We start from the raw sequence: 13,837 nt of genomic DNA on the forward strand, positions 1-13,837 counted from the left end.
AAAACAGAACTAAATACAATTCAATCAAGGCAGAAATAACATTAAATGTCACTGAGTTTCTATAGATATAAACGTATTTGATTTCATGATTTCGCAGTAAATAAATTAACATAATGCTTTTATTGCATATTTTATTGTGGTGTAGTAATATTGTCTTCTGGTAAAGTAGAGTAGCAACTTTTAAAACACTATATTGCAGCATGCAAATTAAATTTTATAAAAGGGATGTGTCTTTAACATCTGTTGAAGAGTGGTTCTGTTTATTTATTTTTTTATATGAGATTATTCTCCTAAGAAAGATCCAAAGGGTGATTTTAAGTAATCCTGTGAAATGTTATAAGTTATTGGCTATAAAACCACTAAAAGGTCAACGCTTCGCAAGTGCTGATGCTGGGCATGCGGATGATGAGACTGATTGAAACTGTGAAGAGATACTGCGAGAAAGAGTTGCAGGATAAATTGCTTTAAATAACTGAAGGCAACTGCTGCTGCTGTGTGCACTCGATGATGTTGCTGTCACTGTTGCTCATGGTATTAACGACATCAGCAACAGCAACAGCAGCAGCAACAGCAACAGCAGCAGCAGCAGCAACAAAAGCAGCAACGGCAGCAGGAGAAGAGTAAACAATCGGCCTGGTTTGATGGGCCTGTATGCGGCTGTGTTTGTTTTATGCATGTTAAAAAGTTTTAATTAACAATTTTGACTTTTCATTTGCTGCACTCTTATTGTTGACTTTTGCTGACATTTCGATATTAAAAACGACGTTTCGAAAGGACAAAAACACGCATGAAATAAATTAAATACATATAATGAATGAAAAGTAGCAAGAAGGACGAAGGTTACGCCTATCTTATGTAAGTGTAGGCGTAAATGCGGTCGACAAATACATATTTATTTGTGGGTTGACCAAGAGTCGTTTTTGTGTGTCCCTGAAGCCAATTAATTGGGTTGATTTTAAGTACTGAGTTTAATGGTCGTAAATGATTTCTTGTATATATTTAAATCACATTTATTATAAAAGCATAGAATCAGTCAGCCGAGTCTCTTTCTAAAATAAAAGAAATTAATAATATGCAATATAAAGAAGCTAACATTTGTATTCTCTTTAAATCCAGTATACTTTTGGGCTGCAAGTAGTCTCGATATTAAACTATCTTACACAATAAGTATTTTAGCACAAGCACAAGGATTCAAAAACTTTTCCAACAAATTGGCTACTGCTTCCGTTCTTTTGTTTATTATAATTTAATTAAATTTGATTGTTGTTAGATAATATTTCTTTAAAATCTTAACTTTCAGACCACCCAATCGAATGCCAGCCACGTCCTATTGCGAAATGTGCCCACCTCTATATCCGGCAAGTTTGCCTGCGAAGTGTCCGCCGATGCGCCCACCTTCGACACCTCCATCGTGGCCGCCGACATGGAAGTGGTTGGTAAGTGGGCTCCAGGGCCTCCTTCACTCCATCAGGAACTAATTGTACCGAATTCCGCCCCAGAACTGCCTACCCAGCGACCCATTATCACTGGCATCCATTCGCGATATCGCCTTGGCGACGTGGTGAACGGCAACTGCTCCTCGGACTATTCCAAGCCAGCGGCTAACCTCACCTGGTGGATCAACGACATACAGGTGCCACCGAACTATCTGCGCGTTTACGATGTTCAGAGACATCTGGCCGAGCACCTGGAGTCGGCAGTGTTGGAGATCAATTTCGTTGTGACGGTTCACCATTTCATCAAGAGTCGCTTGAAGGTGAGACAAGACCATTTATATAACTAGAACTGTGACATATCCCGTTTCGTTTCGATTACAGCTGAAGTGCTCGGCCCGCATCCACGACATCTATGCCCAGGAGAGCGAGAAACTGATCGAGGAGGATCGTCCCAGGATTCTGGCCTCGGGGCGATCTCCCGACATGAATATGTATCCCTTTGATCAGCCTGGTGAGGCCGACGAGCACAACGAACTTTTCCTGATTCACTCAAGTGAGTAAGATTACATTTCCCTATACTATACTATAACACCAATATCTGAACAAGGAATCAATGCTAAATATTACTAATTCAGGCGCTAATTTAAAGGATATTTAAGCCATGATTAACTTGTCTTATTCAGGCACCAATTTAAAATATACTTTCCTATTGTCTTAACCATTGTCAAAGGTAATCAATAGATATCCCATATGATTAAGTTCCAGTCATTAGAGGCTGAGGTTTTTTTCTGTTGTGGCTGCTGTTTAAAAATTAGCCCACAGACAGGCAACAACCACGCCCTAATGAGGGGGAAAGGGAAGGCTATTGACCCAACTGGGCCTGATGGTTTTTGGCCAACTGAACAAATGCACAGGGGATACATTTACACGCACGCCATTACAGTGATAAACTGTGGGGCATTAAATCAAAGTTAACGAAAAAGGACCGAGCACCTTATTAGCCCGATCCCCCACATCCTTGTGTGGCAGCGATTTATTAATGCTCTGCGCTAAGCTGGAAGCAATTAATTCAAAGATTAATTTGGCCGCCGGGTGCCCTTCCCGCAGCAGATTTCAATCTCTCGCCAGGGCTAAACCAATCTTGTTTTGTGTGTTATTTCAGATGCCGCCGCCGGACTGAGGCCGAGTCCGTTCGACTGGAACCGCACCGTGCTCATCCTGCTCTTTCCGGCCATCAGGATTCTGGGTCAGTGGGGTAACCTGTTGGCCGGCCAGCGTTCCGACAGGATGGAGCGGTGATAAGCCGGTCACTGTCAGGAGAGATGGACTTCAGGCGGGACTTGGACGAGTGGAGGAGCCCTGCTCGGGCTCGGCAATTACGGAACCCATATTTAGTGAATCAAATAGCGAATCGACAGTGAACGGTCCCCAGCATACCGACTATACCTACTCACATATACCTATGCCTATGTTAAGTATCTGTAGGGGCGAGTGCATTTCGGAAATGCGGCATCCCGCATCAACACTCGTGCGAATCCCTGCGAGGACCTCTCTAACCCTTAAGTCAAGTGTAAATAAACATCGAGCACATTCTCACAGGAACACATACACACCTACTCTATAAGCAGGATTCTGAATGTTTGCTTCCGTTGGGTTTTGTCAAGGATTTATCGTTAAGATTGTGGTTTCTGGGCGGATTAAGTGTTTCGTTCGTCTGTGTCTGTTTGAAAAACTGTACAACTACATATTTAGCCATAGAGATAACTTTAGTGTGACCCTAAGTTGGGAGAGTGCGTTGGGAGCCTTGCTGGAAGCCAAATAAAGATTGTTTTATTTCATCACCAGTAAGTAAGTAAGTGTTTTTATTGAAATAAATTAAAGGTTATTGAAACAAATAAAAGTATACATTATGGGTGTAAAACAACCTGGTAAGTATTTATCTGTTTATTGCTTTCTTGTGTAAATTAGTAGCTTCTTGAATTATACATTTTCCAGGGATTTTCCCTCAAATAAAGGACTAAAAATGTAATGCCATGATTTTCTCCCATAGCCTGCAAAGTATGTATCTGAATTCCAGCACGCCATCAATCTTTATTTGATGCTCTAAATCGCACCATTAAAATTCACTCAATCTAATTACAACAACCTTTTGCGGAAGATTAATTCCGCAAGATTTTCATTGTTCTTGAATTTGTGTCTGCCTGCCGGCGATTTTCCATTACCAGTATTTATAACTCGGTCGACCCCGGCAACCGTTTTCGGCTAAAGTGTGAAAAATTGCAGAGTCAACGATGTAAACGGAAACGGAGGCAAAGAGGGCAAAGGCCAAGTTCCAAGCTGAAAAACTTGTAATTTACGTGACAAAAACAACCAAATGCCGGAGACGGAGACAGACATTTGGAGTCGTCGAAATTGGCGGAGTGACACCAAAAACAGCGTCAAAGGGGTGTGCGTGTGGCGTGTCCTAGAAAAGTCATTCGGCATTGAACACAGTCTGTGTGTGTGGGGTGTGTGTGTTAGCTGCTGTTTCACAGACGACTGCATCTGCATTTCCCCATGCTGCAAATCTGCATACGAGGGCGTGGCACAAATGCACAAATTTATTGAGCGTGTGTGTTCTAAAAAAAAAATACTTGCAGAGATGCAAATATTTTTAGCATACAAGCTTTATATATTAAAAAGTAATTTCCCCAGCTACCCAAAGTCATGAACTAATTGATGGGGTTAGGGCTCAGATACACTATGCATCAATATTTTTCCTTCCCTTTCGCTGCATCTTAGAGTCTCAGAGGTACCTTAAATAATTGAAGTTTTATAGCAAATACCCATAATTATATAAACATAACTTACAGATCGATCTAGAATTTAAAAATATTTCTATTCAATATTCAGACTAATAAAATTTCAAAGAGACCGTGTCGGGAGCAGACCATTTTTTCCCATTTTGGCTCTGAGCGCGCTGTTGCCTTGCCTTGCCAGTCAGGCCAATTGCTTGAAAATGACTTTTGGCAGACGGCAAAAAGCCGGCTGCAGGAACTGCTTAATGGACAATCGAAAACGCATTCAACTGGCAATTTGGGTTTTGCTCCCGTGGCAAATTGATTTCCGTTTGCGGTCGCTTGGCATCGCCAACTTGCCACTGATGACAGTAGCCGCCAGCAGGCAGCCGGCAGTCACCAGTCACCAGTCGCCAGTCGCCAGGTGCTGCTCTCATTAAAACTGCACTGTGACTCGGAGAAAATTGGCAGTGGCCTGTGTGGGAAGAGGGGTGTGTGGTGGGTGGTGTGTGGTGTGTAGTGGGTGTTGATGTGGCAGTTGCGAAGGGGTCCAACCACTTGCAGTTGTCAAAAGCAGTCCGCCTTGCTTGGCTCGCATCGTGAGCTTTTTTCGCCGTCCTGTTTTTGACTTGCATGGAACAAACAAACATTTGTTAATTACTTTTCCGGGTGGAGCCACAGAGTGGCGGAAATCGGATTCATTTTCCACTCCTTCTCTGCGAGGCATTTTCCTGGCACCCAGAGTGTCCATTGTTGTGGACTTCGTGGAATTGAAATGAAGCAATTTTAACTTTGACAATTAAGACACAAAAACATTGGCGTTAAATAAAAAAAAAATAAAATAAATCAAATGAAAGCGTTAGCCGGACATTTGAGATATTAAAAGAAGAGTTCCCAACAATTTGAACAATTTTTACATTTAGTACACATTTTTCTTTCTGCAGGTATAGCTTTAAAAGATTATAATTGATATAACTCCTTACAATGATAAAGTTTACACAATAAGGTAGCAAAACACAATTCGAATAATAAATTTAAATAAATTTCAATTAAAATAAATTGAACAGAAGAATAATTATACACATACCCCTTAAAATATGCTACCAAATGTACCATATTTACCCCTAAAGTATATCACAGACCGAATAATGAATAACCGCCAGAAAAATAAAATAATTCCAATGATATTCCAGCTTTGGTGGTCACAAAAAAATTGAGCTAAGCGCTTAAACACCATAAGAAAATAAAATATTATTATAAATTAAACATCAAATAAGCATTTTTCAATTATTAATGCACTTGGTAAGTTTATTAAGAAGATATCTATGTTTCAGTGCATCTGTTTAAGCTTTTCAATATTTACAAGAAAGCAGAGCAAACAAGAGAGTAACAATTTTGCGTTCAAATCAGTGCGATAAATAGGCAAAAATTCGTTGCAGCTAATGGAGTAATTGGCCGATCTCGTGGGAGAATGCTCTGCAGTTTCTGAATGATAGTGTGTTTTCTCCTTGGAAGTCACTAGACCCATGTGGATCCGGTGGCTTTGGTGAAGATATCAAACAGTTTTTGAAGGCGTCGTGAGCGAAGCTTTGCAAATCGATTGCATCGTCTTTGCCGCTCAATCTTTTCTTGCCCTCGACAGCCTTTATGCGGATACTTCCGTGGCAACTATTGATGACAGTAAGTATTTGCTAAAACCAGTTTCTTTTCTCTAAATGTTCGGTAATAAAATTAAAGCCAAATATCCTTGCCAAATAACTTTATGAGATAATGAGACTTACAAACTTAAAGAGAAGGCTCTTAAACCATTTCAGATATTAATTTAATTAACCAAGAACTAGAGTGTGAAGGCCAAATCCCAAAAAATGATTCTTTAATTGAATAATTGATCTATATTTAATTATAATTGCAACATGTGTCCACCTAGGCACGTTCGGGATGTACTTGATCAACCGATCGGGTCACCTGGCCCCAGAAGACATCATGACAGCTATGAAAGCGATTCTTTTAAATAGGTCGACCTGAAATGCTAAATATATTTTTAAATATATAGAAAATATCATGACTAAATAAATTTAATTAAATAAAAATTAAGAAAGTATAAAGAAACCATTTATAGCTGCACTAATGAATATGCTAAGAGAAATAAATTTGAAAGACTGCTTGAATCAGATCGCTGTAGAGAATTGTTTATAAATTGGGATGCCATAAATTGGCATTGAATAAACACAAGGGAATTGTTTGCCAAACTTGCCCAGAGGTGGTCACCTGGAGAAAAAAAGCAAGTAGCAAGTGAAAGTCGAGGAGCGCGACCAAACATAGAACTTAACCATATAAATGGGGTTTTACGAAACCAGAATTGAACTGTTTGTTTATTTATTTATCTTTAATTGTGAAAATTAATGTGTAGAAACAAGTTTGATTCATACAGAAAGATAAATATATACATATAAGAACTCTTACTTATTTATTTTAAAGCTTGGAGTTGGGTATATTTAAATGTAGAAACAATGTAAAAATATTTGTCATTATTTTTACTCGCTATTAAATATACCCTTCCAAATTTAGTTAAGAATCTCACAAGGTATTTCTCTGAATGCAGGGGTCAAGCACCAAACAAATTGTCTATATATACCTCTCAGCAGAAACAAAGAACATAAACTTTTCATGGTCAAATTTCGAACATTCGAACGCGTAATCGTTTCCGAACCAGTCCAATAAATAGACGAAAGTTTAAGAGCAAAGATTCCAGTAATTGACGAACACGCCTGCGAGAATGTGGTGCGGTTACCTGGCGATCGTGAGCCTCCTCCTTTTAGGGGTCCCCTGGACGAGTGCCCGCCGTGGCTTCGGACCCGGGGAGCAGGATTGGGGCTACGTGGACGTCCGGGAGGGAGCGCATATGTTCTACTGGCTCTACTACACCACCGCCAACGTGAGCAGCTACACGGAGCGTCCCCTGGTCCTCTGGCTCCAGGGCGGACCCGGAGGCGCTTCCTCCGCCTTGGGCAACTTCCAGGAGCTGGGACCCGTGGATATCAAGGGTGAACCTCGCGAAGGGAACTGGGTGCAGCACGTGAACGTACTCTTCTTGGACAGTCCTGTTGGATCGGGCTACAGCTACGTAGACAACTCCAGCCTGCTGGTCACCAATAGCGAGGAGCTGACTGAAGACCTAATGACCTTCATGATGTACTTCTACAAGCGCCACAGCGAGTTCAAGGAGGTTCCGCTGCACATCTTCTCAGAGAGCTACGGCGGCAAGATGGCACCTGCATTGGCCATTCGCCTGGATAAGGCCATGAGCACGGGTGAGTTGGCAGCACCGGGAACCCTGAAGTCGGTCAACTTGGGCAATCCCTGGATATCCACCCGCCACATCTGCCGGGAACACTCCAATTACCTGTTCGTGAACGGGCTGATCGACGAGGACGGAGTGGCGCAGATCGATGCGCAGGAGGAACGGATTCTCAGCGCTCTCAAGATGCACGAGTTCGAGAAGGCCACGGATGAGTATTTTCAGTGGTTCGAACTTATGCAGAACATCACCGGGGAGGTCTTCATGTACAACACACAGACCCATGTGGATCCTTCCGAAGATCGCACCTACGGCTATGGGGATGACCTGGTGCGATTCATGCAGGAGGATGTGGGTGAGGCCCTGCAGATTAATGGCAGTATTTTCGCAGCGCAGGTAATACAGGTTTTCCTCACCCTGCACGGAGAACGCATGCAATCGGATATGTTGACGAGTGAGACAATTTTTTAATAACTTTTACATAAGGGTGTGTTTAAATAATATATCTCTTTTAGTTCCACGATTGCTGAACGAGACCTCCGTCTCGATTAATATTTATTCCGGGCAATTGGATGTCCTGGTTCCCACCTCAGCCACCTTGGCCTTGATCAAGGACTGGACCTGGAAACATAAGAGCGAGTATGTGCAGGCACACCGAACTCCCATCGTGATCGAGGGCAGACTGCAGGGATACGAGAAAGTCGGAGGCAAGTTTGGGATGTACTGGATCAACCGGTCGGGTCACCTGGCCCCAGGAGACAACCCGACGGCTATGCAGTATGTCTTGAAAGCCATCACACAGTATGAAAGCGATTCCTCCTAATAATGTTTTATGTTTTGCAAGTGATTAGTTAGGCGAATAAACTAAAGCAATTAATAAATATAATCACGCCTCGAAGAGGATCCAATTGCAGCGCCAGATGCCACATATAGTTTTTCTTTTTGTTTTCTTTTTGTAAACAAATGGAGTGAGTTCCGGCCTCCTAAATAGCAGATAGGGTCAATGTTTATATTTCGGCAGTAAATATATAAAAGCTAGATTTTGTTAAGGGGTACACATTGCGGTCTCAGACACTGCAACTTCCTTCGAATTCTCTTCGTTTTCCCAAGAAGCTTTCCCATCAGCTTTTTGGGGGTGTGTATTGTATAATACCCTGTACTTGGCAATCAATGAAAACATTTTAAGTGCAAAATTTTAGTTCGGATAGAATATAAGCACTAAATGTTAGAACTGAATAGAGGGTAATCTTCGGCTCGCCTTGCCATTGTTTTGTTCTAATATTTGTTTATCTGAACTCTGAATGTTTACCAATTTATAATTAGCCACTAGCCAAAAGCTTACCAGATCAGTGCGCATTCGCCACCGAGGCAGTCAATATTCGCGTTTAGTTCCATTTTCCCCTTAGAAGACCTGTGATCGCGAAATGCAGCTAACTCACAATAAGAAAAAATTATGGCTAGGGGCTCTGTTGTTTCACATAACGCTGATCTCGGTGCAAGGTGGGTACGTCTTGAATGAATGAAAAGAGTACAGGGATCATCCTTTGATGTGATTAAATAATACCTCGGAGGACTCTTGTCTTAGGGCGCGTCGGCTTGGGACCTGGTGACCAGGACTGGGACTACGTTGAGGTGCGCAAGGGTGCTCATCTCTTCTACTGGCTCTTCCACACCACGGCCAACGTGAGTAGCTTTGTGGAGCGACCCCTTGTGATCTGGCTGCAGGGCGGACCGGGGGTGGCATCCACGGGCAGCGGCTGCTTCGAGCAACTGGGACCCATCGATATCGAAGGCCGGATACGGGAGAGCAGCTGGGTGCGGCATATGAACGTGCTCTTTGTAGACAGCCCCGTGGGCACGGGCTTCGCTTACGTGGAGGATCACGGACAGTATGCCAGTACCAACCGGCAGATAGCTCTCGATCTGGTCACTCTGATGGAGAGCTTTCTGCAAAAGCATCCGCTCTTCCGCCGAGTGCACCTGCACATATTCTCGGAGAGTTACGGCGGGAAAATGGCGCCAGAATTCGCGCTAGAGCTGCACCTGGCCAAGCAGCGCGGACGAGTGGATTGCCATCTTCAGTCTGTGGTGGTGGGAAATCCCTGGACCTCGCCCCTGGACAGTATCCTAGCCTACGCTCCCTACTTGCTCCAGATGGGCATTGTGGACGGCGATGGGTACCGTCGAGTGTCCCAACTGGCCGGTGAGTTGGCTGCACTCGTCTACGCCGAGCAGTGGCAAAGCGCCCTGGCTAAGGTGGGTGATATTCAGGAGGAGATCGCCACCAGGACAGGCGGGGTCTTCATCTACAACACCCAGCGGCGCGTTCATCAGGACGAGATCTACCGCTATGGCGAGGATCCGGAGATGAGCAACTTTATCCGGACAAATGTCACGCGGGCGCTGGGTCTCGAGAAGAAGCCTGTTTGGATGGAGCAAAACGCCACGGTTTTCATGCAACTCAGTGAGGAAATCTTTAAGCCAGCCACCAAAATTGGTAAGTGCTATGGCTGCCAACTCAATTTTTAAGTTCATTTTATGGTAATAGAAATGGTAATTCTAGTTACCAGACTCCTGGATGAAACCCCGATCCGAGTGGGAATCTTTTCTGGAATACTGGACTTACTCTGTGCCACTCCCGGCACTGTCAGTTGGATCGGACGATTAAAGTGGCGAAATAGACGGGATTACCTTGAGGCACCACGCACTCCCTTTCGCATCCAGGGAGTCCTCGAGGGCTATGAGAAGCACGGAGGACGGCTCAGCATGTTCTGGGTCTTCAGGGCAGGACATCTGGTGCAACAAGATAACCCAGCGGCCATGCAGTATATCCTGAGGTATTTTACGACTTTTTAGGGCTCCGAAATAAAGTTACATTTAAATGAAAACAATATCGTATGACGCCTTAACAATTAAAACAGGTCAAGCGTTTTAGTTAGAAATATTCTTATATTTTGATTTCTCTGGTTTGCTTGGGATAAGAGCAAGGACATTGAGACCCACACACAACTCTGGCAAAGTGGTTAAAGTTCTATGAAAGGGGGAATCTCAATACACTTTGTAATTAAATGCCATAATTCTCGAGCCAAGGCCACAAGCCATGCCCACATGAGCCGCCCATCCAGCCAGTTTTGGGGCAACAACAATTTTCTAACAATTTACTCAAAATTAACTGAATTTCGGTTGCCCTTCCTCCCTCCGACCCAGAACTTTCTGGCTGGGATGCGGTTGGCCGCATCACACGGACAGACATTCGTCTGGCTCAGGCAGCCCCATTGTTGGAGCGCTTTACAGGTGCACCGCATCAATTTATTTTCCACACAAAAGCCTATTAAAAGTCTTACACACTTGGGCATTGATGAGTGCCTGGGGAACTTCCAGCTCGAGTCTCGGTAAATGTTTGCCAAATGAAGCCACTTAACCTTTTTTTTGCTTTCGCCGCCGAAAGAAAAATGAGCAGAGGGGCAACGAGGCTGGAGGTGGGAAAAATGCTGCGCTGCGGCTTTCGGGACCGCAGCAAAACAAATTAATTAAAAACTTAAAAGTTTGTCTGGGGCAACATCCCAATTGGCTGGAATAAGAGAGGGCCAGGAAGATCATTTCCGCAGAGATGCTTTTTTCCAAGACGCCATCAAAATTGGACAATATAAAAATATAAAGTAGGTATTGCATATACTTTCACGTGAAAAGATTTTAGCTTTCTGTTTAGAGTTCTCCTTCAACATGCGAAATCTGGGCAGAGCTCATCAGCCCTTCAACAAAATTCTTTTTCTTAAGAAACCCCCTTGGTGTTTGGCTTTTCATAATTAATATCTTTAAATCAACAGTTTTCTCTTCCCGAATTCATGATTAAAAAAAAATGACATCAGCCTGCCATATTTATGCTGGCTAATTTGTCTAACTTATTTTGATGGAGATCCAATTTGACAATTGATTTTTGCAGCATAGCTCCTTACATATTTAATTTTCGAATATACTTGCACCGTCTGCCACGTATTTTTGTCATCAACAACTAATTAGGAAATACTTACGGGCGGGTACGGCAATCGAAGCCGCCAAGCCGCCAGTGGCGAAGAGATAGATGGTAATTGGAGTAGATGGCTCCTGTGCTCGCGTTCCACACGAATCGCGCCGCGTCACGTCAGGGCCCGAGTAATTTTCACACAAGTTAACGCCACATATCGTGCATATTAATTATAGGCAAATCTAATTTGCCAGCCCGCAGCACTCCGGATCCCGGATTCCGCATCCCGTAGCCAGAGCCAGACCCAATCCCAATCCCAGTCCCAGTCCGTGGTCACGTAGGAAGGCCAGGGGAGCCAGAAACTCCAAGCCGCTCCTGCACGTATGTCGTGGGCTCAGGACAGGTTAACTCGGGGGCTGGGCCAAGTGTGGCTGCCACGTCTCTGGATCGGGGGGGAGCTATTGTAGCCATGTCAAATATTTATAGGTAAGCACGCCAAGATTTACCACGCAGCTCACAAATTGCCCGTGTATGTATGCCGGGTCTTCCTTGGCCCGGCCGGGAGTAAAATAAATTAAATGCCTGCTAAAAACAAAGGAAAATTCCTCGCATGAAAAATGCGGCTGCCTGCTTGGAGAATGCGGTTGCAGGACCAGGGGTAAGCCAGGAGGCGAGTGCAGGGGTAAAATTAAAGAAGGCAAAGGTGAATAAATGGGTGCTAATTAGTAAGCAGTCAAGTGCAGATGTTGCCACTCGGTCGGGCCCTGCGTATGGATCAAAATCAAAATAAGAAGCTGTCCAAGAACTAATTCGGTTTCTCCTAAGAAATGCTCAACGTTTTTTTTATAATAAACCATGTAAGAAACAAAGGTATTGTACAATCTAAGCTGATATGATTCACCTTGAATTTATCCCTCATGGCCTGGGGAGATTGGCGTTTCTGGACATTGGTAGACTGGAAAAACGTGAGCCACGCATTGACAGTTAATGCTGAAATCTTCAAGCACCAATCCCAGCCTCCTAAAGAAGCGTTCCCGCTTGTCCGGGCCACCAAGAGTACCCCTAATTCCGTCACTGAACTCCTTCCAGACCACCCACTGACGCATACTCGTGATGACGGAGTTGCAAAACTTTTCCGAAGCTTTTCTTTCTCGATCTCTGATTTTGCTAAGGCACTCGTCACGTTTTTCTGAAAGAAAATGATACGTATAGCGAAAAGTATTGATTGCCATAGATTTGAATAATGAATACTCACGCGACACGGAGAGTGAATGCAAGTTCCGGAGATATACACTCCGCTGAAAGTACTCGTACTCGGCGGCAACGTCGAGCATCCGCGGATTGAGCAATTCATTCCCGACAGCCGAATCTGTTCTATAGGCACGATAGGGGCACAGACTGAAGTTGTGCCCAATATAGGGTATCTGCGTTTGGAAACGGCACTCGCGGAAATGCCTGCGGCTCTCCTCCTGCCTAGTCTTCTTGGCGGAGATCATCGATGTCATTCGACCGTTGTAGAATCGAAACGTCATAGTGGCAATAAGGTTCTCAACCTTCGACATGCACTGCGTCTCCATCAGCGAGTAGACACCTGGCAGATATTCGGTTCGCTTTATGTGGTGTAGGGTCTCGATAAGGCAATGGACCACATCCTCGGTGGCGGACGTTTGGATACGGGTCAAGCGTAGCATGTCGTGGATATTCCGCCTGGCTGACCATCCACGGAAGAAGGCCTGAATGCGGGTGGCCATCAGGTTGAGGTGATCGAGGTACGCCTCCTGCAGCCGTTGCTCGTACAGGACCCACAGCTGGCGCCGCAGCCGGAAGCCGCGCCACGAGCGCTGGATGGTAATGCATCCTTGCAAGCGCTTATCGCGCAGCTTCCGGTCGCGGTGGGCTCGCCAGAAGGCCTGGATGCGACGGGCGGCAATGAACATCTTGTAATCGATGATAGCCGCCATGGTCCTAGGAAGAGGTGGGATAAACTTGTTAGGACAAAAGGTATGTCTTCTAGCCTCACCTGGTTAGCTGCACCTCTACATTCCGCTCTGTGCATTCATCTTCCTCGCCCTCGTACCCGCCATCAAAACTATAAGTTCAATGGCTTACATTTCATTATATTTGTAGGTGATTAGAGCTCAACTTACTCCGAATCAAATATTTCCGCGTTGGCCATGATGAACGCTTTTCTTAAATTCAACTCTTTGTGTCTTCAAAAGATTCTTCCGGTGTTAGTGTTGCAGCAACAATTAAAACAAACAGGTGTATTTGTAAATGTAAGTGTAGTTCATGGACAAGCTTTCCTGGAGAGTTTTGGTGTGTGATTAATTTTTAAATGGCAACTTCAAAACTGTCAGAAAAA

General features: G+C 44.1%; 4 protein-coding genes across 7 annotated transcripts in view; 3 read left to right on the forward strand and 1 right to left on the reverse strand.

The window, feature by feature from the left end:
* The window catches only part of beat-Ib (beaten path Ib), a 55,427-nt gene extending 52,143 nt beyond the window's left edge, over positions 1 to 3,284 (forward strand). For all 3 annotated transcript variants that reach the window (XM_020954836.2, XM_086832045.1, XM_086832046.1), the window contains 4 exons: positions 1,301 to 1,436; positions 1,500 to 1,756; positions 1,818 to 1,989; positions 2,599 to 3,284. In XM_020954836.2, coding sequence (XP_020810495.2) covers positions 1,301 to 1,436; positions 1,500 to 1,756; positions 1,818 to 1,989; positions 2,599 to 2,735 — 702 coding nt within the window. In that variant the 3' untranslated portion in view covers positions 2,736 to 3,284. The remainder of the gene's footprint in view (positions 1 to 1,300; positions 1,437 to 1,499; positions 1,757 to 1,817; positions 1,990 to 2,598) is intronic.
* A 3,684-nt stretch (positions 3,285 to 6,968) lies between these two features.
* On the forward strand, positions 6,969 to 8,443 carry LOC110185873 (retinoid-inducible serine carboxypeptidase). The gene is made up of 2 exons (XM_020954885.2): positions 6,969 to 7,965; positions 8,027 to 8,443. The coding sequence occupies exons 1-2, from the start codon at positions 6,990 to 6,992 to the stop codon at positions 8,332 to 8,334; spliced, it is 1,284 nt and encodes a 427-aa protein (XP_020810544.2). The 5' UTR covers positions 6,969 to 6,989; the 3' UTR covers positions 8,335 to 8,443.
* A 411-nt stretch (positions 8,444 to 8,854) lies between these two features.
* On the forward strand, positions 8,855 to 10,399 carry LOC110186037 (retinoid-inducible serine carboxypeptidase). The gene is made up of 3 exons (XM_020955075.2): positions 8,855 to 9,011; positions 9,097 to 10,008; positions 10,075 to 10,399. Exons 1-3 carry the CDS (start codon positions 8,936 to 8,938, stop codon positions 10,365 to 10,367), a joined length of 1,281 nt encoding a protein of 426 aa, XP_020810734.2. The 5' UTR covers positions 8,855 to 8,935; the 3' UTR covers positions 10,368 to 10,399.
* Positions 10,400 to 12,284: 1,885 nt separating this feature from the next.
* Positions 12,285 to 13,837, reverse strand: LOC110185849 (uncharacterized). Of its 2 annotated transcripts, none has more exons than XM_020954858.2 (4): positions 13,623 to 13,837; positions 13,510 to 13,564; positions 12,731 to 13,440; positions 12,285 to 12,664 (listed from the first exon to the last, which is right to left on the reverse strand). In XM_020954858.2, exons 3-4 carry the CDS (start codon positions 13,434 to 13,436, stop codon positions 12,384 to 12,386), a joined length of 987 nt encoding a protein of 328 aa, XP_020810517.2. In that variant the 5' UTR covers positions 13,437 to 13,440; positions 13,510 to 13,564; positions 13,623 to 13,837; the 3' UTR covers positions 12,285 to 12,383. The 2 variants fall into 2 exon arrangements, with proteins under 2 accessions (XP_020810517.2, XP_020810516.2); XM_020954857.2 differs by having other exon boundaries at positions 13,496 to 13,564; positions 13,623 to 13,812.

Source organism: Drosophila serrata, unplaced genomic scaffold (assembly GCF_035046125.1).
Source record: "Drosophila serrata isolate PLE 108 unplaced genomic scaffold, ASM3504612v1 contig_245, whole genome shotgun sequence".
Taxonomy (NCBI): domain Eukaryota; kingdom Metazoa; phylum Arthropoda; class Insecta; order Diptera; family Drosophilidae; genus Drosophila; species Drosophila serrata.

What these genes read in the sequence shown, in the direction of transcription:
- LOC110185873 (XM_020954885.2), top strand. Translation starts at nt 6,990, where the DNA reads ATGTGGTGCGGTTACCTGGCGATCGTGAGCCTCCTCCTTTTAGGGGTC. An exon ending in GCAATCGGATATGTTGACGA is followed by an intron (nt 7,966 to 8,026) that starts GTGAGACAATTT and finishes TATCTCTTTTAG; the next exon opens with TTCCACGATTGCTGAACGAG.
- LOC110186037 (XM_020955075.2), top strand. Translation starts at nt 8,936, where the DNA reads ATGCAGCTAACTCACAATAAGAAAAAATTATGGCTAGGGGCTCTGTTG. An exon ending in AACGCTGATCTCGGTGCAAG is followed by an intron (nt 9,012 to 9,096) that starts GTGGGTACGTCT and finishes CTCTTGTCTTAG; the next exon opens with GGCGCGTCGGCTTGGGACCT. An exon ending in TAAGCCAGCCACCAAAATTG is followed by an intron (nt 10,009 to 10,074) that starts GTAAGTGCTATG and finishes TGGTAATTCTAG; the next exon opens with TTACCAGACTCCTGGATGAA.
- LOC110185849 (XM_020954857.2), bottom strand. Translation starts at nt 13,651, where the DNA reads ATGGCCAACGCGGAAATATTTGATTCGGA. An exon ending in GCGGAAATATTTGATTCGGA is followed by an intron (nt 13,565 to 13,622) that starts GTAAGTTGAGCT and finishes TTGAACTTATAG; the next exon opens with TTTTGATGGCGGGTACGAGG. An exon ending in GTAGAGGTGCAGCTAACCAG is followed by an intron (nt 13,441 to 13,495) that starts GTGAGGCTAGAA and finishes ACCTCTTCCTAG; the next exon opens with GACCATGGCGGCTATCATCG.